The sequence below is a fragment of the Oryctolagus cuniculus genome, chromosome 13 (assembly GCF_051225735.1).
Source record: "Oryctolagus cuniculus isolate XC-2025 breed Fujian yellow rabbit chromosome 13, ASM5122573v1, whole genome shotgun sequence".
NCBI lineage: Eukaryota > Metazoa > Chordata > Mammalia > Lagomorpha > Leporidae > Oryctolagus > Oryctolagus cuniculus.
In genome coordinates this window covers 107918531-107940822 of record NC_142879.1, presented here as the reverse complement: position 1 = coordinate 107940822, position 22292 = coordinate 107918531, and the positions used below count along the sequence as shown (strand labels likewise).

Sequence of the window (22292 nt, the reverse complement as noted above, 5' to 3'; positions counted from 1 at the left end):
ATCCAGTGGTGTTCAGCGTGACACGCTCTCTACCTTCCCAATCTTTCCAGTATTTCACAGCAAAAATGAAAACAGTTTCTACATTAAACTTTGTCCATGAAGAAAGTAAGCCCTTCCTCAATTGTATTTTTACCAATAGGAAAACATAAATGCTGAAATCATTTTTAAAAGATTTATTTATTGATTTGAAAGACAGAGTTACAGAGGCAGAGAGAGAGAGAGAGAGAGAGAGAGAGAAAGGTCTTCCATTCACTGGTTCACTCCCCAAATGGTCACAGTGGCCGGAGCTGGGCTATTCCGAAGCCAGGAGCCAGGAACTTCTTCCAGGTCTCCCACGTGGGTGCAGGGGCCCAGGCACTTGGGCCATCTTCTACTGCTTTCCCAGGCCATAGCAGGGAGCTGGATCAGAAGTGGAGCAGCCAGGATTTGAACTGGTGCCCATATGGGATGCCGGCACTGCAGGTGGCAGCTTTACATGCTACACCACAGCGCCGGCCCCTGACATCATTTCATCAGTTTTTGGTGACCTCTGGCTTACATGTGTGCAGACTCTGACAGTGGACACAACCCTTCTCCCTATGAAGTGCTCTTCCCAGATCAGTGTTGCCTTGTGAGGTGACAAGCTTTGACGAAAGACATTGAACTGGTGCAGGGAGCTAAGCTGCTGCCTGCAAGTCCAGCAGCCCACATCGGAGCATAGGGGTGAGTTTCGGCCACACCCCGCTCCTGGTTCATGCGCCTGGGAAGGCAGCAGGTGAGGGCTCAACTGCTTGGGACCCTACCACCCCTGTGGGAGACCAAGATGGAGCTCCTGGCTGCAGCCTGGCCCAGCCCAGCTGCTGCGGCCAGATGGAAGAGATATTCTCTCTCTTTCTCTCTCTCTCTCTCTCCACATTTAAAATTAATAAATACATCTTTTTCAAGACACTGAACTGTCCAGGAATATCACCAAGGACAAGATCCCAGTGCCATCTTCACACACCAGCACCCATCAATGCCCACTTTTCCGATGCAGTTTTCTGAACCTGGGCTTCCTGTAGTGGGAAGGAGTGTGAACAGGGCGTCTCTCATATACAAGGGCGTCTTGTCAAATTCGGTTCTAGGGTGCCTTGACAAGTTCCCAGGTTTGCCTGACTGCATACGTACCCTGGGACACTTTGCCGTGTCTGTAACAGAACCAGTCCTAACGTAAAAACACAAGCACCCCGTCGTCCCTGCACTGACTGCGCCCTGTGTCCTGTGTGTGTGACCGCCACAAAGGCTGTCCAGGGGTGGTCCACAGGGCCTCTCGCATGACCAGTGTCGGGCCACAGCCAGGCAGCTGAAGTGGGTCAGGAAATCGCAGAAGCTTCCAGAATCCAGCTCACAGCCCACTGCTGAATGAGCCACACACAGAGCAGAGAGCATTCGTGTCTCCTACCTCATGCTCTTTGGAGCTCTGAGCACCAGGGTTGGGCTTAATAAGGATGATCTTAATGGCATGTAGTAAACGATACCTCATTCACGCACTTCCCAGCAATGCTAAACTACACTAAGCTAGGGAAGTCCATCGAACGGATGAAGTACATTTCAATGTGTCTTAGTCTTGAGCTTTTTTTCTACTGAAGTTTTACAGTCTCGTCAAATTCAAAGTAAATTGCTGCCTGTGTATTGCAAAGGTGGACGCTGCTTTTAAAGTCCGGACTCCTCTTCCTTTACATTTTTCACAAAGGTCAAGCCCCTCTCTGGCCTATGGACAGAGCTTCCATTAGACAGAGAACCTGTTTGTTTCGGTCATTTCTTCGCTACTCCCAATCGGCCACCCTGCCCTTTCCTGTGCCATGGAGAACTTAGAAGGAGAGATCCAGAGGCAGGGCTCTCATCTCCCAGGACTTAACTCATCAGTTAAGGTCCTGAATTCTATGCCTTGGGCACGAGATGGCCCGGGAACGATCGTGTGAAAAGCAAGGACAATTCTAAAGACAAGCTAAGAACCAGCTCAAATCAAAGAGCCAAGGATGCCACACAAAGCCTGGAACTTCTTAGAACGCTGGACTAGGCCACTGCTGGCCACCTGGGACCTCACTTACGAGTCACTGGCTCCTCCCTTTGACATCTGTACAGCCATCCATTCCATGCTAATTCATGTTACATACTGTTTCCGGATACACAGCAGAATACCGCAGGCCACTGCATGTACGTTTTAAACGTTGTCACATACACTGACTAGAGCTGACACATGCATCTGTCCTGTGCGTTCCAGCCACCTGTGTGATACTGAGGGTTACGTCTACGTAAAGCAACAGAGAGGTGGAAATGATCGCACACACTTGGCAAGTTCAAGGTTTCAAGCGGTGAAAAGAAAGTGTCTTACTTATACCCTGTCAAAGCCATCCCGGTCCCCGCTGCTGCTTCCTCCCGCGGAGTCCCAGGGAATTCGCCACACAATGTAATCTCAGTTTACGTGTGAGTTTGCTCCTGCTTCCGTGTTTCCGATACCGCTGTTTGAGCTCTTTCTTCCTGACAAGCCACTGCTGCTTTGAGGTTTTATCTGTGAGATTCGTGTCTTTGGGGCTCATTAGCAACATTTCCAGAGATTACAATGTCAACAGCACCTAATTACTGGTCTGTGAGAAAGGTCTTCTTGAGTACATAAAATCCAGGGCCAGGCCCGGTGCACAATGGGTGGCTCAGATCCCCAATTTTATCACCACTAAGTAGCAAACAAATTAATAATGCTACCTGCACGCTCGCAGGACAATTACTGCTGCTAAAAGCAAACGGCTCTGAAATTTGGCGAAGTGGTGTCCCTCATTTCTTATTTCCGAATAGTACCAAGGACTGGTTCCTGTGTTGCAGGAATGACCCTGTTGCTCTCCTTAGCCCAAGTTTCCATTCTGCTTAGGAAGGACGCAGCCTGGTGTTAAAGGATTTTTTAAAAAATATTTTATTTCACTTAATTTTGTTCTAACGCTGGATGTTATCTTGTGCTTAGGCCCAGCAGAAAGTGAGCTGCTAAAGAAGCAAAGGAAAGCCTGGTTCTTTCAACGTACGAGGTCCCACTGCTCGGGCTGCGCGGCTCACGTGGAGGGCTTGGCGCGGACACGCCAGGCTCCCCTGGGGACTATACTGGGGACAGCCCTGCAGGGATTGGACAGGCACGGCACTCACATCCTACCTGGGATTCTACCCGTGGCGCGTGAGGTGGGCCTCCTTCCGCACGCCACCAGGCAGGGGGGGCATGGAGGTGACGTCACCACAGAGTCTGGAGTTCACTGAGACTGGGACCGCAGTCCCCAGGGCCCGTGCCTGCCCTCGCTGCGGCATCACCTACTGCCCTTCTGTGAGAGTCGTTGGACACAGGACAACATGCTGTCACGCGCGAAGGCTTGGGGCAAGTTAGAGTACCCGGATCAAGTCCCTAGCTCCTGGCTTCGGCCTGGTCCAGCACTGGCCACTGTGGCCATTTGTGGAGTGCACCAGCAGATGGAAGCTTGCTCCCTCTCTCTCTCTCTCTCTCTCTGTAACTCTACCTTTCAAATAAATAAATAAATCTTCAAAAAAAAAAAAAACTTACTTTGTTGTAAAAGGTGTTGAAATCCACACATGTGGGATCTTCAAAAAGTTCATGGAAAATGCATGTTATTAAAAAAGCTATGCAGATATTTCTATTTTTTGCATCAAAATTAAACTTCTCTTCGAATTTCATTTTCTATGAATTTTTTGAAGAAATTTAGTTTTCCCTCGGGCCTGAAGAGGGCACACACCTTTCCTGCAGTTACATCAGGAACCCATTGGTCCTCGGAAAACCCCCTGGGCACTGTCCAGGCCAGGCCATCACCCTCCCTCTTTCTTTTAAAATAGTTATTTATTTGAAAGGCAGAGAGAGAGAGAGTCTCTCATCTGCTTGTTCACTCCCAGATGGCCACAATGGCCAGGGCTGGGCCAGATTGAAGCCAGGAGCTTCTTCTGTGTCTCCCACGCGGGTGCAGGGGCCCAAGGACTTGGGCCATCTTCTACTGCTTCCCCAGGCCGTAGCAAGGAGCTGGATCGGAAGTGGAGCAGCCAGGGCACAAACCAGTGCCCACGTGAGATGCCAGGGTTGCAGGTGATGGCTTTACCTGCTATGCCACAGCGCTAGGCTCGGGTCTCCTCTTTCTAAGGGGATGAATCCTTACTCCCCACACTAGAACCTTAGTGACGCAGCTTTGCCCCGGCACTGCTTACTTATTTTAGACAAGTGGATTAACCAGAACCAGTTAACTGGAAACTTTTGTGAACGAGAATTACTTCCTGAAAATATCTTCAGGAGGAGGAAGGTGGCTGGGGGCTGTGTCAGAGCCCTCTCTGGAGACTCCCTGTGTGAACACTGCCACGCTGGCCACCCTGCCAGGCACAGCAAAGAGCCCTGTGGCACATTGCAGTAGTGCGGGTCGTCAAAAAGCCTTTACGTTCCATTGCACCGGCAAAGCCAAAAAAAAAAAAAAAAAAAAAAAGTGAACGAATGAAGTTAGGAGGGTTTTCAGTGGACAGAGAGGAAGTGACTTTAAATCTTGCATTTTCAGGGCTGAGGTCAGCAAGTCGCAGTGCTCGTCTTGGCTGTGGCTGCCCTACATGCCAGGCACCCCTCAAAGTCATTGGTGTTACTTCAAGCGGAAAGATTTGAAAACTGAGTCGCTTGGTTGTGGAAAGCCAACTGTGGATGCAAGACCCTCCACTGTGTTTTTGAGCAGCGGGACAGTGCAGCTGAGCACGGATTCTGAAGCCACATTTTTACAGCAAGGTGGATCGGGGGTAACTTCCCGGACGGGTTTGAACTGTTGAGAAGTCCGGAGATGAATCAGTTTGGTTTAAATGCCAGTGCCTTCGAAGCTTGCTGCCTCGTAAGCTGGCCCATGTGAGCGGTGAGTCCAGTCTCAGTGTCACTGTGACCTAACGGCCAGCTCGGGGGAGCCAGCCGGGGCAGCCAGCCACGGTGGCTTAAGGTTCCTTTATACCCAGCGTGGCCTCTGCAAGCAGACATACGAGCCCTGGAAAAGCCGTCTCCATGCACAGAGGCCCAGGGAGGAGACAGGTTCCTCCCTGCTCAAGTGTTCAAAAACTGGAGAATGTAGGGACCCACGATTTAAACTCCTATCACACTCTTCACACTCTCTTCTTTGCATAAGACGCATTATGTAACCTACCTTTAAATGTTCCCCTGCTCTTTGACCATCATCAATAATCATTCGAACTAATACCGTCAGGGTTTGCTAACCCAACATGCTTCTTACAACCCATGAAGATTAATACGCTTTAAATGATGAGTCCCTGGGCGCCTGTGTTGTGGTGCAGTGAGTTAAGCCACTGCTTGTAAGGACAGCATGCCATGCGGGAGTGCCGGTTAGATTCCTGGCTGCTCCGCTTCCGATCCAGCTCCCTACCAGTGCGCCTGGGAAAGCAGTGGAGGATGGCCCAAGTGCTCGGGCCCCTGCACCCACGTGGGAGACCAGGATAGAGTTTCTGGCTCCTGGTTTCGGCTTAGCCTAGAGCCGGCTGTTGCAGCCATTTGGAGAGTAAAATAGGAAATGGGAGCTCTCTCTCTCTCTCTCTCTCTCTCTCTCTCTCTCTTTCTCTGTGTCTCCCATTCTATGTTGCCCTGCCTTTCAAACACATAAATAAATCTTTTCAGAAAATGATGCATTTTTGGGGTGGGCTTTGGGTGCTGTGGTTAAGACATCACTAGGGCCACCTGCAGCCCAGCTTCCTGCTAATGCACGCTCTGGGAGACAGCAGATGGCGGCTCAGGTAAAGGGGTTCCTGTCACCTACATGGGCCCTAGACTGAGCTCCTGGCTCCTGGCTTCGACCTGGCCCAGCCCTTACCATGGCAGGCTTTTGAGGGAGTGAATCGGCAGATGGAGGCTTTCTCTCTCTCTCTCCCTCTCAAATGAAAATAAAGACGTTCTTTCAAGTTACTTTATCCCACCCTGGGGACCCTCAGGGGCACTGCTTGCACAGTAGACAGTTAGGCGCTGGGCACCGGCAGAATGTAACGAGAGCTTCGGGTTTGCTGGTGGTTTAATGAGCCAGAAATGGGACTCGCGCTGAGACAGGATCTGGCTCTGAAGTAGGACTGAACTCCTTCCCAGGGAGCGGCCATTCGAACTACACGTCGGTAGCCTGGGCTTCGGCCTACCTAAGCTTCGAGTGATGGCCTGGCCGAAACAAGTCCCCCATGCACCCAGGGCGCGAAGGAAAAGCAAAGTCAGGCCGGCCGAGGGCTGCGCTGAGTGGGGGCCCCACCTCCGAGCGCGAGATCCTTACCTTTGGGCGGAACAGGGATGGACACTGGCTCGTCGACGTCCATGCACTCAGCGTCTACCTATGGGTCAACCAACAGGCCCGTTACTAACGTCCAAGACGGCCAACGGGGCGCATGCAGTTTCTTCATTAAACGAAATTTTAGTCCACCGTTCAGAACACAGGCTCTTGGCCTCTCCTCCTTGCCATTTGTATGAGGGCCTGAGAGAGAAGGATCCCTTGGCTTTGCCAACCTTAGAGGAGTCTCTGGGAATCTCACCAGCAGCTGGCCCTTTGCCACCAACCCCCAGCAAACAGAACACCATGGTTTTCCTGCCTGGGGGCCCAGCCACCATCACTGGGCGTGAAGGCTGCACTTTCCTTGCTGCTATATTGTCGCTCCCCCTCTTCGTGGAGGAACGACACAGGACCCTGCGCTGTTCTTTCTGTCTGCTCGGCCCTCCCCGGGTTTGCTGCTGGTTCTTCCCGGGTTGGCTACTATCCCTTCCACCTCCGTGGAAGGGCAGTTCCCCCTGGCCACATTCCCCACTTCCGCAGGGGAGCGGCACTCCGCCGGCCGGCTCTCTGGGGGGCTGCACAGGCGTTCCTTCAGATGTTCCCCTTAGATGTTCCTGGTGCATGCCGTCTCTCTCCTCCTTTATAGTCCTCCTCTGCCAATCCCAACTCGGCTGCCCACACGCCGAGTACGCTGCTCTCCTCCAATCAGGAGCAAGTCCTACAGTTTATTGGTTGAACTGGAGGCAGCTGCGTAGAAGCTGTTTTCTTCTCTCCCAGCGCCATATTGTGGGAGAGCAGATGCATAGAATAAGTCTTAATTCCAGTAACTCAGTCTAGTCCGGATTGCTCCCCACACTATATATATATTTTTTAAATCAGGGTCCAGCTGATGGCTGTGGTTAAGCGCCTACTTTCTCCCTTTGCACAGGAAGTGCCTCCACCAGGGTTGGCCTCCTGGGCTGTGCCCAACCACACTGGCTCGTGCTGCTTATGGGGTGGGGGGTCACTCCTGGTCCTATCCCAGCACCGTGGAAACTGACACCTGCCCTTCCTGCTACTGCCACAGGCCTGGCCTAAGAGATGTCGAACACAGAAGGGCCCAGCTACCTACCGAGGACGCGCCATGATCGCTGGACGACGGTGTCGTGTCAACCAAGTTCACCTTAGACTGCACGTACAGAGGCTTCACCTTCTGAAAGACACGGAAGGCGTGCCCTGGGTGACAGAGAGCCAACGGTGGTCCCGACACACAGGTGTCAACAGGTTCCACCCTCAGACAGCCAGGACATGCTGACTGCTCCTGAGTGGCTCCAGGCTGGCTGGGGACATCCTGTCCTCCTAACCAGCGGGCCCTTGGAGAGAAAACCCAAGAAAAACGTGTCCCTCGGTGTCTCCTCAGACCCGCCCTCCTCCTCATCGTCCCTGCCGTGGGGAACCTACGGCCATCGGCCCCTGGCATCCGCACCTTCTGCACACACAGATCCAACCCATCGCAGGTGCCAAATACTCAGAAAAAAAAAAAAAAAAAAAAAACCTGCGCCAGCGCCGCGGCTCACTAGGCTAATCCTCCGCCTAGCGGCGCCGGCACACCGGGTTCTAGTCCCGGTTGGGGCGCCGGATTCTGTCCCGGTTGCCCCTCTTCCAGGCCAGCTCTCTGCTGTGGCCAGGGAGTGCAGTGGAGGATGGCCCAGGTGCTTGGGCCCTGCACCCTATGGGAGACCAGGAAAAGCACCTGGCTCCTGGCTCCTGGCTCCTGGCTCCTGCCATGGGATCAGCGCGGTGCACCAGCCGCAGCGCGCCAGCCGTGGCGGCCATTGGAGGGTGAACCAACGGCAAAGGAAGACCTTTCTCTCTGTCTCTCTCTCTCACTGTCCACTCTGTCAAAAAAAAAAAAAAAAAAAAAAAAAAAAAAAAAAAAAAAAAGCTGCATCTGTGCTGAACTTGTTCAGACTTTGCAATATGCTGATACTCCCTAAATAAGGCACTGCGACATTTTGCGTAGCGTTCACATTGCACTGGGTGTTGTACGTAGTCTAGAGGTGAGGCAAGGGCAGCTCACGCAGACTGTGCCACTTCATGGAAGGCACTTGTGTATCTCTGTATTTGGGGGTCCTGAAACCAAGCACCCGTGGACACGGGTGGACGAGCGACCACTCTTGGACCTGGCCGGGACTCACGAGGCCAGCCCCCAGCAGCCCTCGCTGCTGGAAGGCTCCGTGACGCGGTCCTCAATCCCACGAACTGACAGGTAGAGGGGAGGGGACACCTCTTCCTGGACTGCAGAAGCAGCTGGTGCAGATGGGCCTGTCCCCGACACCAGACCCTGCCCCGCTGGTGCAGACAGGCCTGGCCCCGACACCAGACCCTGCTCCGTGAACCGCGCCCATGCACGTGCACGCTGGGAAGGCCAAGGGCACACCAAGCTGATCCAAAGCAGGCTAAGGAGCACGCACAGACCCTCGGGATTTGTGTGACGTCTTCTCTAGCCGGGGCTCCTCTCCTTGGCTTACACGTATGTACGTATGTGTGCACATATGTGTGGCTGCCTGCATTTGACTCTCCCCCCAGCCCATTCTTTTTTTGTTTTCCCTGAAAATTTTTTCATATTTAATATTCAATATTTTATGTGGGTATTTTATTTGGATATGATGGTGAACGCTGCAATCTGGGGCCTGTGTTTTGATTTACGCTGATGGTGCTGTGTGAACTCCTGCTTTGTTGATTCTAAGACAGTCTTCTGAGAGTTGAGCACCCCTAAAATCGCGATGTGTCTTATGCTCCACATCTCCCCTCCACTCTGCAAGGGGGCCCAAGCCTCCTTCAGCTCCCATCTGCATCACCCCCGGGGCTTCCCTCCCACGCCCACCCATGGCTGCTGATGCTGTCCTTCAGTGAGGTGGCCTTCCTCCTCTGCCCACAACTCTGGAATGCTCCCCGTTTTACTGGGAGTGAGACATCCACATCCCCGCGCCTCCCTCAGCGCGTGACTCACTGCTCTCACCCCTGCCTGCGGGCGCTCAGACACGACCGGCACATGCCTACCTCAGAGCCTTGCCCTGGCTGGAAACCTATCTCCTGACTACAGAGGGCTCCTTGCCTCCCTACCTGCCAGTCTTTCGTGGAAACAATGGAAGAGGCCATTGTGGGCACCAGCGCTGTGGCATGGCGGGTAAAGCTGCCGCCTGCAGTGCCGACATCCCATATGGGCACCGGTTCAAGTCCCAGCTGCTCTACTTCCAATCCAGCTCTCTGCTGTGGCCTGGGGAAGCAGTGTAAGATGGCCCAAGTCCTTGAGCCTCTGCACCCACGTGGGAGACCCGGAGGAAGCTCCTGGCTGCTGGCCTCAGATCGGTGCAGCTCCGGCCGTTGAGGCTAGTTGGGGTGTGAACCAGTGGATAGAAGACTTCTCTCTCTCTCTGCCTCTCCTTTTCTCTCTCTGTAACTCTGACTTTCAAATAAACAAATCTTAAAACACACACTAAGGGCCCCTCACAGCTCCCGTGGAATCCCGGCCCCCATTATGTCCAGGGCCTCGAGTCTGAGCCTGCGTCTGAGCTTCGACTCCCGGCCCGCCCTGCTCTCCCGAGAAGTGAGCGTTCTCTTCCTGTAATGAACCTTTGCCGTTCTACTCAGGATCTGCGCGAGCCTCCCTCAGTCCATCGTCTGAGGCTCCCAGAGCCTGTCCTGGCCCTCGCCTTCCTACTCCCTGCTCCTACAGCAACACAATCCCCAGCTGAGTGTGGGATTTGGCTGCAGAGACAGAGACCACTTTTCTCCGTGTCTCTCCTGATTAGATGCAGGGCCAGGTCTAGGGACAAGAGCGGGAGTGATGTGTCCCACTGTTGGGCCGTGTGCTTGAGGATAAACCTTCTTCCCTCTTCTCTCTTTGTAGTCTCCACACGCACAGGGGGACTGGCTGCATTCATTCACGAGGATGAGACAGAGGCCCTGGGATATGGCTGAGCAGGAAGACTGCGGGAACCTGGGCATGATTTCGTGGGATTCTGCTCTTCGTGGCTCACTGGCCTGCCCAGAGCTGCTCACCATAGTGCTGGGCCCCTGTTCACATTTCTTCAGTGTTGCTATTTCATTTTGTTTTAGCTGTGAAATTTTTTTTTTTTTGACAGGCAGAGTGGACAGTGAGAGAGAGAGACAGAGAGAAAGGTCTTCCTTTGCCGTTGGTTCACCCTCCAATGGCCGCCGCAGCCGGCGCACCGCGCTGATCTGAAGGCAGGAGCCAGGTGCTTTTCCTGGTCTCCCATGGGGTGCAGGGCCCAAGTACTTGGGCCATCCTCCACTGCACTCCCGGGCCACAGCAGAGAGCTGGCCTGGAAGGGGGGCAACTGGGACAGAATCCAGCACCCTGACCGGGACTAGAACCCGGTGTGCCGGGTGCCGCAGGTGGAGGATTAGCCTAGTGAGCCGCGGCGCCGGCCTGTGTGTTATTTTTAAAACCTATGCATGGATTTCAAAATCTTCTGCTCTGAAACAAACATTTTTAAAGTTTTGTTTATTTATTTGAAAGGTAGAGTGACAGAGAGAGATCTTTCATCCACTGGTTCACTCCCCAAATGCCCACAATGGCCAGGGCCCAGCCAGGCCAAAGCCAGGACGCAGCACTCCATCTGGGTCTCCCCGGGAGTCGCAGGGACCCGAGTACTTGGGCCGCCGCTGCTGCTTCTCAGGACGCGCGCTAGCAGGAAGCTGCCCTGGAGGCAGAGGAGCTGGGACTTGAATCAGCCCTCCCACGAGATGCTGGAGTCTCACGCAGCCGCTCAACCCGCTGCATTTAATTGTGTTTCTGCACAAACTTTTTGAAGTACCTGTGTATGTGAGAGTTGGGGAGAAAAAAGACTTAAACCTGTAGATCAGAGGGCGTCATTTTATTCAAGGGAAGTGAACAAAATAATGCTTGTTTACTCAAGCTCTAGTGACTACTTTGAATTTCTAGGCCAAAAAAATAAAAATAAAAATAAGGCCCAAATAACCAAGCTGGCGAGGAGGCAGATGAATCGGCAACATACAAAACTAAACTGGCCTTTGTCATGTCGGGACACGGCAAAGTGAAGACAACTTCCCTTCGAGAGAAACAGAAAGACAGCAAACACACGGTCCAGTTTATAAGAAATAAATCATGGCTGGCGCCGCAGCTCACTAGGCTAATCCTCCGCCTTGCAGCGCCGGCACACTGGGTTCTAGTCCCGGTCGGGGTGCCGGATTCTGTCCCAGTTGCTCCTCTTCCAGGCCAGCTCTCTGCTGTGGCCCGGGAGTGCAGTGGAGGATGGCCCAGGTGCTTGGACCCTGCACCCCATGGAGACCAGGAAAAGCACCTGGCTCCTGCCTTCGGATCAGCGCGGTGTGCCAGCCGCGGCGGCCATTGGAGGGTGAACCAACGGCAAAGGAAGACCTTTCTCTCTGTCTCTCTCTCTCTCACTGTCCACTCTGCCTGTCAAAAAAAAAAAAAAATTCACAGCTAAAACAAAATGAAATAGCAACACTGAAGAAATGTGAACAGGGGCCCAGCACTATGGGCCAGGCCTCCACCTGCAGCACCAGCATCCCATGTGGGCGCCAGTTCTAGTCCTGGCTGCTCCACTTCCGACCCAGCTCTCTGCTATGGCCTGGGAAAGCAGTGGAAGATGGCCTGAGTGCTTGGACCCCTGCCTCTCACGTGGGAGACCTGGAAGAAGCTCCTGGCTCCTGGCTTTGGATTGGCCCAGCTCCAGTCATTGCAGCCATCTGGGGAGTGAACCAGTGGATGGAAGACCTCTCTCTCCATCTCTCCCTCTCTCTGTCTGTAACTCTGCCTCTCAAATAAATAAATAAAATCTTTAATAACAAAACAAGACGGGGGTGGTTGGGGAGATGTGTGGCATAGGGGTTAAGATGCTCGTATCCCATGTCGGGATGCCTGGGTTCCAGTCCTGGCTCCACTTCTGGTTCCAGCTTCCTACTGATGTGCACGCTGGGAGGCAGCAGATGATGCCTGCCTGCTACCCACGTGGGAGTCTCCGATGCAGTTCCGGGCTCCTAGCTTGGCCTGGCCCAGCCCCAGCACTCAGGGAGTGAAACAGCAGATGGAAGATTCTCTCTCTCTCTCTCTCTCTTTTTCTCTCTCTCCCCACCCCCAACCCCTGCCTCTCAAATAAAATCGGATAAACACAAATTTAAAAAAGAAAAAGGACTGAGTTCACTAATGTGCTTGAGCTGGCATGTTTTTGAGATGCAGAACAGTGTTGCCTAATACACAATTCAAGTTCGGACCAGAAAACATGACCAGGTGACAATAATACAGTGCCTGATTCGGGCCAAAACAGCATTATATGTGGATTCTCCCCTATTTTATTGGTAAAGCTGATGAAATATCTAAAATGAGGAGCACTCTGACTGTGCAAACTTCAGGTGAGAAGAGGAGAAACCGAGTGGACGAGACAGATTCTTGTCTACGTAGACCAGTTTAGAATGTTGCAGGGGAGTTGATTATTAAAATCCTTAGCCAGGCACAGGTTATTGTATGAATTTAGTTAAAAACAGGAAATACTTCTATGTTGTTTCACCAGTATACTCAAGTTCTTTGGTCTCCTTAAAAAACTTAAATGTAATATGACATATATGAAATTTGTTTACCTTAAAAAGTTATAAATAAATAATTGGAAAAAACCTTAAATTCAGAAAATGATCTTAAAATGACACAGAAAAATTTTAAGAAAATAATTTTAGAGTGTGAGCCTCAGCAAAAAAAAAAAAAAATGTCATATTTGTGTTTCTCCTGTCCTGTGCCACACACCTAACTTACCCTCAGAGCACGTGGCATCCTGGTGGGTACCGGACAGAGCTGGAATCTACTGGGCACAGTTCCACACTGGGCATCATTTACCTCAACAATCTGAACCCGCAACTGAAGACGGTGAGTCAAACAGGCTAAATAAGACGTGCCGTGGCACTGGCTTTATTACAAATGCCCTTGACTATGAGCGTGAGGGGCCTGGTAGTAGCAACAGGTTCTTGTGCCTCCCTTCTCACTGTGGAGCAAGTGGACACTCGGATGGGCTTGGCTATCCCCCTGGCTTCCGCCTACGAGCACGGATGGGGGGACGGGCAGGGGGTCCTCGGACGAGTCACCCTCCCTCTTCTGCTGCCGGCACTGGGCTCCACCGTAGCCCACCCCCGTGCACCCTGGCAGCGCACGGCCGTCTCTGCTCACCCTGGGCTGAGCTCGGTGGGGTCACGCACTCTGCCTCACTCTCCTCCCCGCACACAGTGGCCGCGCTGCTCTAGCCCTGCGTCAAAGGGGCTCCACAAGGGTTGCATCCGAACAAGAGGTCCAGACGGCTGAGCAAGGGCAACCGAACGAGACGGGCACTCACGACGTAATTGAAGGACGTGTCGGCCAGCACCGCGAACTGCCGGAACAGCGTGTGCCGCGTGAACATCTCGTTCTTGAGCACGTGGTAGCTGCAACCAGAGGAGCAGTGACAAACAGGTGTAGAGCGACCGCGGAGCAAGCGAGTGTCCTGCTGGCGCGGGCAAGGAAACCTGCAGATGTTGCCAAGCTAAAGTTCCAACGTACTAGCAGGGACTTAGGACTTTAGCCTTGTTAAAGACACGCATTTTCCTGCTGGGAAAAGGCACAGGAGTAACGGCAAGGACCACCTTTAGGGTCCAGACTGGGATTTAGAAACACCTCCCGGCCGGCGCCGCGGCTCAACAGGCTAATCCTCCACCTTGCGGCGCCGGCACACCGGGTTCTAGTCCTGGTTGGGGCACCGGTCGCTCCTCTTCCAGGCCAGCTCTCTGCTGTGGCCAGGGAGTGCAGTGGAGGATGGCCCAAGTGCTTGGGCCCTGCACCCCATGGGAGACCAGGAGAAGCACCTGGCTCCTGCCATCGGATCAGCACGGTGCGCCGGCCACGGCGGCCATTGGAGGGTGAACCAACGGCAAAAGGAAGACCTTTCTCTCTGTCTCTCTCTCTCACTGTCCACTCTGTCACAAACAAACAAAACAAAACAAAACAAAACAAAACAAAACAAAACACTTCCCATGCACCTTTCAGAAGTGGTTGTCTCTAGATCTAAGGTAATAAACACGTCTGATACACCTGGGACCTTCCATGCCAGAAAGCAAGGGAGTCATCAAGGACGCGGTCAAGAGGACAGCGCAGGGGCCGCGCTGTGGCCCAGTGGTTAAGACACTGCTTGGGGGCTTGCATCCCATCTCGGGGTGCCTGGGCTTTGGTCTCGGCTCTGCTTCTGATGCAGCTTCCTGCTAATACACACCTTGCAAGACAGCAGGGGCTGACTCAAGTAGTTGGGTCCCTGCCACCCAGGTGGAAGGCTTGGACTGAGCCCCCAGCTCCCGGCTTTAGACTGGCCAAACCCCAGCTGCTGAAATTGAGGGCACTGGTGCCGGTGCTGTGGCGTAGCGGGCAAAGCCGCCACCTGCAGTGCTGCCATCCTATAGGAGCACCGGTTCAAGTCCCGGCTGCTCCACTTCCGATCCCGCTCTCTGCTGTGGCCTGGGACAGCAGCAGAAGATGGCCCAAGTCCTTGGGCCCCTGCACCCACGTGGGAGACCTGGAAGAAGCTCCTGGCTCCTGGCTTCTGACTGGCCCATATGTTGCAAATAAATATTTTTTTTAAAAAGAACGTGGCTGCCAACTTGAAAAATTCCCATTCATTTAACATTAGAGCAAGCGAGCATCAAACACAATAAGGTCCACCATGTACGTGAACACAGCAAATGCCTAATGTTAGTAATCTGGGAACGGTGCAGCCCATCCAGACTGCAAATGATGCTAACATGAGCAGATCTGCGTCAGGAAACACGCTCTGGAGAGAGACAGGAGGAAGGCTGGGCAAGCTTCTGCTCGCGCCCAGGAGGGAGCAAAAACCCCACAGTGTCCAGTGACACAGCTCCAAGTGCGGCTCACGGATCCTGTCGGCTGTCTCAGCAGACATCCAAAACAGGGACAGGAGAATCCAGGAGAGCCCCGGAGGAGCTTCTTACCTAACCAGCAGACCCCCACGACAGAGGCGGGAGACGCACAAGGTCTGCAGAACGGTCTAGGAGCCAAACGGACCAGAACCGAGAGGGAAAACAAGTGAAGAAGGCCACTGGACTCCCAGAACTGGACGGGCAGCAAGCAGAGGGACAGAGCGACCCAGCACTTGGGCCATCCTCCACTGCCTTCCCGGGCCACAGCAGAGAGCTGGCCTGGAAGAGGGGCAACCGGGACAGAATCCGGTGCCCCAACCGGGACTAGAACCCGGTGTGCCAGTGCCACAGGCGGAGGATTAGCCTAGTGAGCCATGGCACCAGCCCCATCACAAAGTTCCTTTCAAGAGGGAAACCAGAGGACCCAGTAGGCACAGGAGAAGGCAACGCATTGAGAGGGCAGTGTGGTACCTGCAGCCTCCAACAGGGGTGGTGGGGAAACTTTTCTCTGCCAAGGGCAATTTGCATATTTATACCACCACTTGAGGGCCACACACAATCATCAACTTAGAAATCAGCCTGTGGTTGCCTTGGCGGGCCCAGATCAGATGGATCTGTGGGCTGAATGTGGCCTGTGACCTGCAAGCTCTCCACTTTGCCACCGCTGCTCTAGAAGACGGGAGGCGCACAGGACGGGCTCTCCCCCAGGAGGAGCCAGACCCACCAGCACCTTGGACTTGATCCTGCAGCCATCACTGGGGTCTCTAACCTCCAGGCTGCGAGATGACAAATGTGTGTTGTTTCAGAGGGCTGCACATGGGGTCATTCGGCACAGCAGCAACAGGGACCTGATACGCAGATCGGGGGACAACTGTGTGATAGTAATTCTGGGAAATCAGTTTCATAGAAAGCGGAACCAGGAGCAGCCGATGTCGTGGCGCAGGACTTAAAGCACCACCTGTGTCGCTGGCATCCCTCAGGAGGACGGCTTTGAGTTCCGGCTGCTCCCCTTCGACCCAGCTCCCTGCTACTTTGCCCGGGAAGGCAGCAGAAGATGGCCCAAGTACCTGGAGCCTTGTCCCCGATGTGGGAGGCCTGGATGGAGCTCCAGGTTCCTGGCTCCAGCCTGGCCCAGCCTCAGACTTTGTGTCCATTTGGGGAGTGATCCAGTAGATGGAAGATCTCTATATATCAGTCTTTCCCCCTCTCTCTGTAACTCTGCCTTTTGAATAAATTAAAAAAAAATTTTTTTAAATAAAATGTAACTAGGAAATAGAATCAAGAAGATATGGAGGGGCTGGAGTCGTGGCATAACAGGTTAAGCCACTGGCTGCGGCACTGGCATCCCATATGAGGACAGGTTTGAGCCTGGCTGCTCCTCTTCCAATCCAGCTCCCTGTTGATGCACCTGGGAAAGCAGCATAGGATGGCCCAAGTGCTTGGGCCCCTGCACCCACGTGGGAGTGGGTGAAGCTTCTGGATCCTGGCTGCAGTCTGGCCCAGCCCTGGCTGTTACAGACATTTTGGGAGTGAACCAGTGGATGGAAGATCTCTTTCTTTCTTTCTCTCTCTCTTCCTCTCCCTCTCTCTCTCTCTTTCCCCTCTCTCTTCCCTCTCTCTGTAACTTGCAAGTAAATAAAAATAAATCTTAAAAAAAACAAAGATACAGAAAACTTTCATGGTCTTTAAGGTATGAAAATAAAAAGAATCAACCAGTTAAGATATGTTTATCAGGAAACAGCCCAGCTAATTTAAAAGTCAGGTTTACCATAAAATCTAGTAATGAATACTTTTTATTCTTATTATTTCTCAGAGAGCAAAGAAGGATAACTTTACAGCTAATACGAGGAGGCCAGAAGGACTTCGATACCAACAGCAGTCAAGGACAGTATGAGAAAGAAAAAAAAAAAAAGCAACTCAACCACATTCGTGAGCATGGACAGAAAGTTCTTAAATGTCAGCAGATGGACTTCCCATTCCCGGAAGGCTGGGGTGGGGGTTCCATGTCCAGTGCTACCCCTGAAGACAGTGGAATGGCCTAGACAGCATGTCCACTTTTAAAGAGACCAGAGAGCCGTGGTAGTAACGTGGACCACAACCACGGCCCCGCAGCTCTATGACAGTAGGATGGGGCTGGAGTAGCAAGGTTCTCACTTGGCCGTGGAATTAAAATGCATGGCCTATCCCTTCCCCACTTCAAAATATTTGCCCATGATATTTCATAAGAATATTATAGTAATACAGTAATATCACCAAAAAATGACTACACATCATTGAGTTCACTTTCCCTAAAGTGTGTGATGTTGAGGGCGCCTTGGGGAAGCACGGGAAAGGGGCCCACCCCATCACAGCAAGTCCGCGTGACTGCGGCGCTGTGATTTTTTTTTTTTTTTTTTGACAGGCAGAGTGGACAGTGAGAGAGAGAGACAGAGAGAAAGGTCTTCCTTTGCCGTTGGTTCACCCTCCAATGGCCGCTGAGGCCAGCGCACCGCACTGATCCGAAGGCAGGAGCCAGGTGCTTCTCCTGGTCTCCCATGGGGTGCAGGGTCCAAGCACTTGGGCCATCCTCCACTGCACTCCCGGGCCACAGCAGAGAGCTGGCCTGGAAGAGGGGCAACCGGGACAGAGTCCGGCGCCCCGACCGGGACTAGAACCCAGTGTGCCGGCGCCGCAAGGCAGAGGATTAGCCTAGTGAGCCGCGGCGCCGGCTGGCGCTGTCTGATTTCCACTGTGGCTGGCGTGAGCTCTGGAGGACGGCCACTGTGAGGGCCGGGCAGCGAGCAGACCTCCTTGCACGTAGGTGAGGCTACACAGCACTACCCTGGAGACTTGGGGGTTTCAGAATACACAGCTGTTTTCCCAGCAAAATGTCTGCTGAGGTCTGGAGCTGCACAGGCCATGAGGCTACAGCCGTAGGAGAAAGCTTTTGAAAGGCAAAGTGGTGCTGTCTGTGTCGGACGACAGCCGGGTCTGAGCTCACGGCTGAAGAGCTGCACCTCGGGGGCAGAGGCAGCTGAACCAGAGGCAGATGAGGTCCTGACTCGGCTCCGACCGCGTCCATCTGTCCAAGGGGAAGGGACGAGACACGTCTAGGGGAGAGGCCGACTCGGCAGGACTCGATGGGTGCTATGTGGCCAAGGAGATACTGGGACTTTCAGTTCAATAATGAAAAAGAACCCAAATAAAGAATGGGCGGAGGATTCCAACAGATCTTTGTAAAGAAGATACACAAATGGCCAAGAGGCCCAGGGCACGATGCGCCGCGTCGCAGTATCACTGGTCGCACTAATCACAGCTGTGCTGATGGAGCGCTTCCACACCCCCCAGGACGACTGCAGCCAGAAAGGCCAATAACACACGATGCCGGGGAGGGTGCAGAGAACGCGGAGCCCTCCCTCCCTGCTGGTGCGCTCAGCAAAGACGCAGCCCCTTTGGAAAACAGCCTGCAGTTCCGCAAAATGTTCAGCATGGAATTACATGTCCCAGCCGTCCCTTCCCAGGTAGGTACACAAGGAAACTGCAAACACAGGGGCTGGCACTGTGGCACAGCGGGTTAAAGCCCCGGCCTGCCAGTGCCAGCATCTCATATAGGCGCTGGTTCTAGTCCCGGCTGCTCCTCTTCTGATCCAGCTCTCTGCTGTGGCCTGGGAAAGCAGTGGAAGATGGCCCAAGTCCTTGGGCCCTTGCACCTGCGTGGGAGACCCGGAAGAAGCTCCTGGCTCCTGGCTTCATAACAGCCCAGCTCTGACCATTGTGGCCATGTAGGGAGTGAACCAGAGGATGGAAGCTCGCTCGCTCGCTTGCTCTCTCTATTTCTCTCTCTCTCTCTGCCTCTGTCTGCTTTGATAGGGCCTGAATAAATTGCTCTCCAGGCATCTGGCTTGCTGATCTCTCAAAGCTGAAACACTGCAATAGGGAATCCCACAGAACCTTGAGTTGTTTCTCTTTCTTTTTTTTTATTATTTTTTTTTTGACAGGCAGAGTGGACAGTGAGAGAGAGAGACAGAGAGAAAGGTCTTCCTTTGCCATTGGTTCACCCTCCAATGGCCGCCGTGGCTGCTGTGCTGCGGCCGGCGCACCGCACTGATCCGATGGCAGGAGCCAAGTACCCATCCTGGTCTCCCATGGGGTGCAGGGCCCAAGCACTTGGGCCATCCTCCACTGCACTCCCTGGCCACAGCAGAGAGCTGGCCTTGAAGAGGGGCAACCGGGACAGAATCCGGCGCCCTGACCGGGACTAGAACCCGGGGTGCCTGCACCGCAGGTGGAGGATTAGCCTAGTGAGCCGCGGCGCCAGCCCGGGTTGTTTCTCTTTCAAGTGTCTTTGATGACTCCTCTGCTTTTAGCCAGGTATTCTGCATTTCTTTTCAAAGTAGCTGAGGGTATCTGATGTTGATTAACGTGCAGGTGCAGAGAAGAGTTCAAGTCCCCCAAGCCTAGGAGACAATCAGTCCCGTCCTCCGAGGAACCACACCGCACCACCAGCCGTACCTGTTCCGGAGGATGACGAACTTCCTCTCCCAGTTCTTGCTGATCTGCTCGGCTTCCTTCCGGTATCTGTAAGAGAGTGACAGCAGTGAGGGGCCGGAGGGCCCCGGGGCTCGGCCCTGAGCCGCTGCAGCCCCACCTTTCTATCTTCCTGGTCTCCGACTCCAGCGTGGCCTGCAGCACCTCTATCTGCATCTGCAGAAATCTTCTGTCGTCATCCTTTGCCATGGAAACAAAGTCACAGAGATGAGGACGAGCACAACATCCCCCGTTTCTCCATGAACCCCGTAGCAGGACTCTCAGAGGGAGTCGGGGGGAACAGGGAGTTACATTTATTTGCAAATCCCTACAAATGGGAAGAACTGGAGACCCCTGGCCTCGCGATGAAGTCACGGGCAGCCGGACTGCATCTGGATCAACCATCCTTCTCCTACCCTGCGCCACGGTCATTTTTTCGTAAATCTTTCCTTCTCGCCCTCTCCGTTAATAAGCAGGGGCCCCTTCTGCTCCATGTTTTATTAATACAGGTGTCAGGAAGGGATCGGACCAACCCAATCACACTAGAGCCCTCAGCGTCCTCCAGTACTATCTAGAGGACAATGCGTTTTGCAAAAGGAACGAACTTCTAACTGTGGATGTGGACAGTCGTGAGATTTGTTTGGGTGTGGCAGGGCTGTACCGCAGGATCACACTAAAGAGGCAGTCGGGTTCTCTGTCCAAGACGGACTCTCAGTGTAGGCTCCCAAGTCAGCGCTCTTTCCTGAGAGTAGCCAACATCGACACCAACGCTAGCCAGGTAAACAGCAGGGGTCCTGCTCCTCGGGGGTATACCTTAGTCCACGACAGTTTCACCTTCTTTTCTTCTTGTGCCACAAGTGTTAGACTTCTAGACTGGCAAGGGAATTAACCAAGGTCAAGATAACATTGCAAATCAGGGCTTGAAGATGCAGCTTGTTTGTAACTTGTAGAAAGGAAACAGACTTGAAACATGTCAACCATCACCCCCAAGGGCCTTCATTACCTATAAAATTTAAAAAGCTCAGTGCTGGTACCTGACATTCAAATTGGACAAAGCCCATTAAAAACAATTTCATGTCTCTTTCATTTTTTATTTGAAAGGCAGAGAAGAGAGGGAGGAAAGAGAGAGAGGGAGAGGGAGAAGGAGCGAGAGAGGGAGTGGGAGAGGGAGGGAGAGGGAGGGGTTAAGGAGGGAGAGGGAGAGGGAGAGGGAGGGGTTAAGGAGGGAGAGGGAGAGGGAGAGAGAGAATCTTCCATCTGCTGGTTCACTCCTCAAATGCCCTCAAACAGCTGGTCCTGGACCAGGCTGAAGCCAGGACCCAGAACTGCATCTGGGTCCTCCACATAGGTGCCAAGGACCCAACTCCTGGATCCAACATTTGCTGCCTCCCAGGGTGCACATGAGCAGGACACTGGAACCCAGGTACTCCCCGATTCAGCAGGAAGCTGTCCCACACAACACTTTAACCACTGCACCAAACCTCTGTTTGAAAAAATACCTTGTACTATACATGAACAGAAAACTCTCAATTCTTAGAAATGAAGTGTTTGCCCCCACTCCAGTTTTTCTCTTGCTATTATTATTTTTATTTATTTATTTATTTTTTACAGGCAGAGTTAGACAGTGAGAGAGAGAGACAGAGAGAAAGGTCTTCCTTTTTCCGTTGGTTCACCCCCTAAGTGGCCGATATGGCCGGCGCTGTGCCGATCCGAAGCCAGGAGCCTGGTCTCCCATGAGGTTGCAGGGCCCAAGCACTTGGGCCATCCTCCACTGCCTTCCTGGGCCACAGTGGAGAGCTGGACTGGAAGAGGAGCAACCGGGACAGAATCCGGCGCCCCAACGGGGACTAGAACCCGGGGTGCCAGCACCACAGGCGGAGGATTAGCCTAGTGAGCCGCGGCGCCGGCCCTCTCTTGCTATTGTTATAAACAGCTTCACTCTGGGCTCCCCGGCAGTAAAGATGGAGGATTCAGAGCACCCACATTACTCTCGGCGCCTCTCTCTCCTGCACAGGCCCAGTGTCTTATCTGTGCATGGTTAGTTCTTCTTTCGCTGCCTCTCTCACGACTTTAAGATCTGTAAGTCCCCGTGCTGGTTGATTAGCTCTGAGCGGTGACATCCACTGGCTCTTCGTGTCTTTGATGCGTTTCACTCACTCTACCTCTCCCTTTCTAGGAGGAACCGTTTCCTGTGGTTTCGTGAGTGGAGATGGCATTCTTCCCTTGCCACAGTTAAGTCCTCCAGGCTAGGCCAGTTTGCACATGGGTCCTGAAGACAGAACTCAGACAGCACTAACAACATGTTCACTACTCTAGAACCAAGTCCTGTGACCAGATCCCTGGAGAAGGAGACGAGACTGCAACCAGACTCCTGCGAGGGCTCATGCACCAGCTCTCAAGTCCTTCTCATTTCTCTTAACCTCTGAGTGGTTCTTGACCCTCCTGTTATGTGTCCCCATCACCCTGAGTGTTCAGGTCCTCCCGTGTTCAGTTAGAATACTTCTGTGGTTTCCATCAGGGTTTTATGGATGGTAAACTTCTTATTTTTTTAAAGATTTATTTATTTATTTGAAA

The 22292-nt window shown here is 53.1% G+C and overlaps 1 protein-coding gene across 2 annotated transcripts in view; it reads right to left on the bottom strand.

Annotated features, from left to right (window-relative positions):
• Positions 1-22292, bottom strand: part of C13H10orf67 (chromosome 13 C10orf67 homolog) — a 119155-nt gene that overhangs the window by 11429 nt on the left and 85434 nt on the right. For both annotated transcript variants that reach the window (XM_070056147.2, XM_089312445.1), the window contains exons 11-16: positions 20532-20591; positions 19840-19919; positions 19704-19769; positions 13646-13733; positions 7390-7470; positions 6285-6342 (exon numbers count right to left, since the gene is read on the bottom strand). In XM_070056147.2, coding sequence (XP_069912248.2) covers positions 6285-6342; positions 7390-7470; positions 13646-13733; positions 19704-19769; positions 19840-19919; positions 20532-20591 — 433 coding nt within the window. The remainder of the gene's footprint in view (positions 1-6284; positions 6343-7389; positions 7471-13645; positions 13734-19703; positions 19770-19839; positions 19920-20531; positions 20592-22292) is intronic.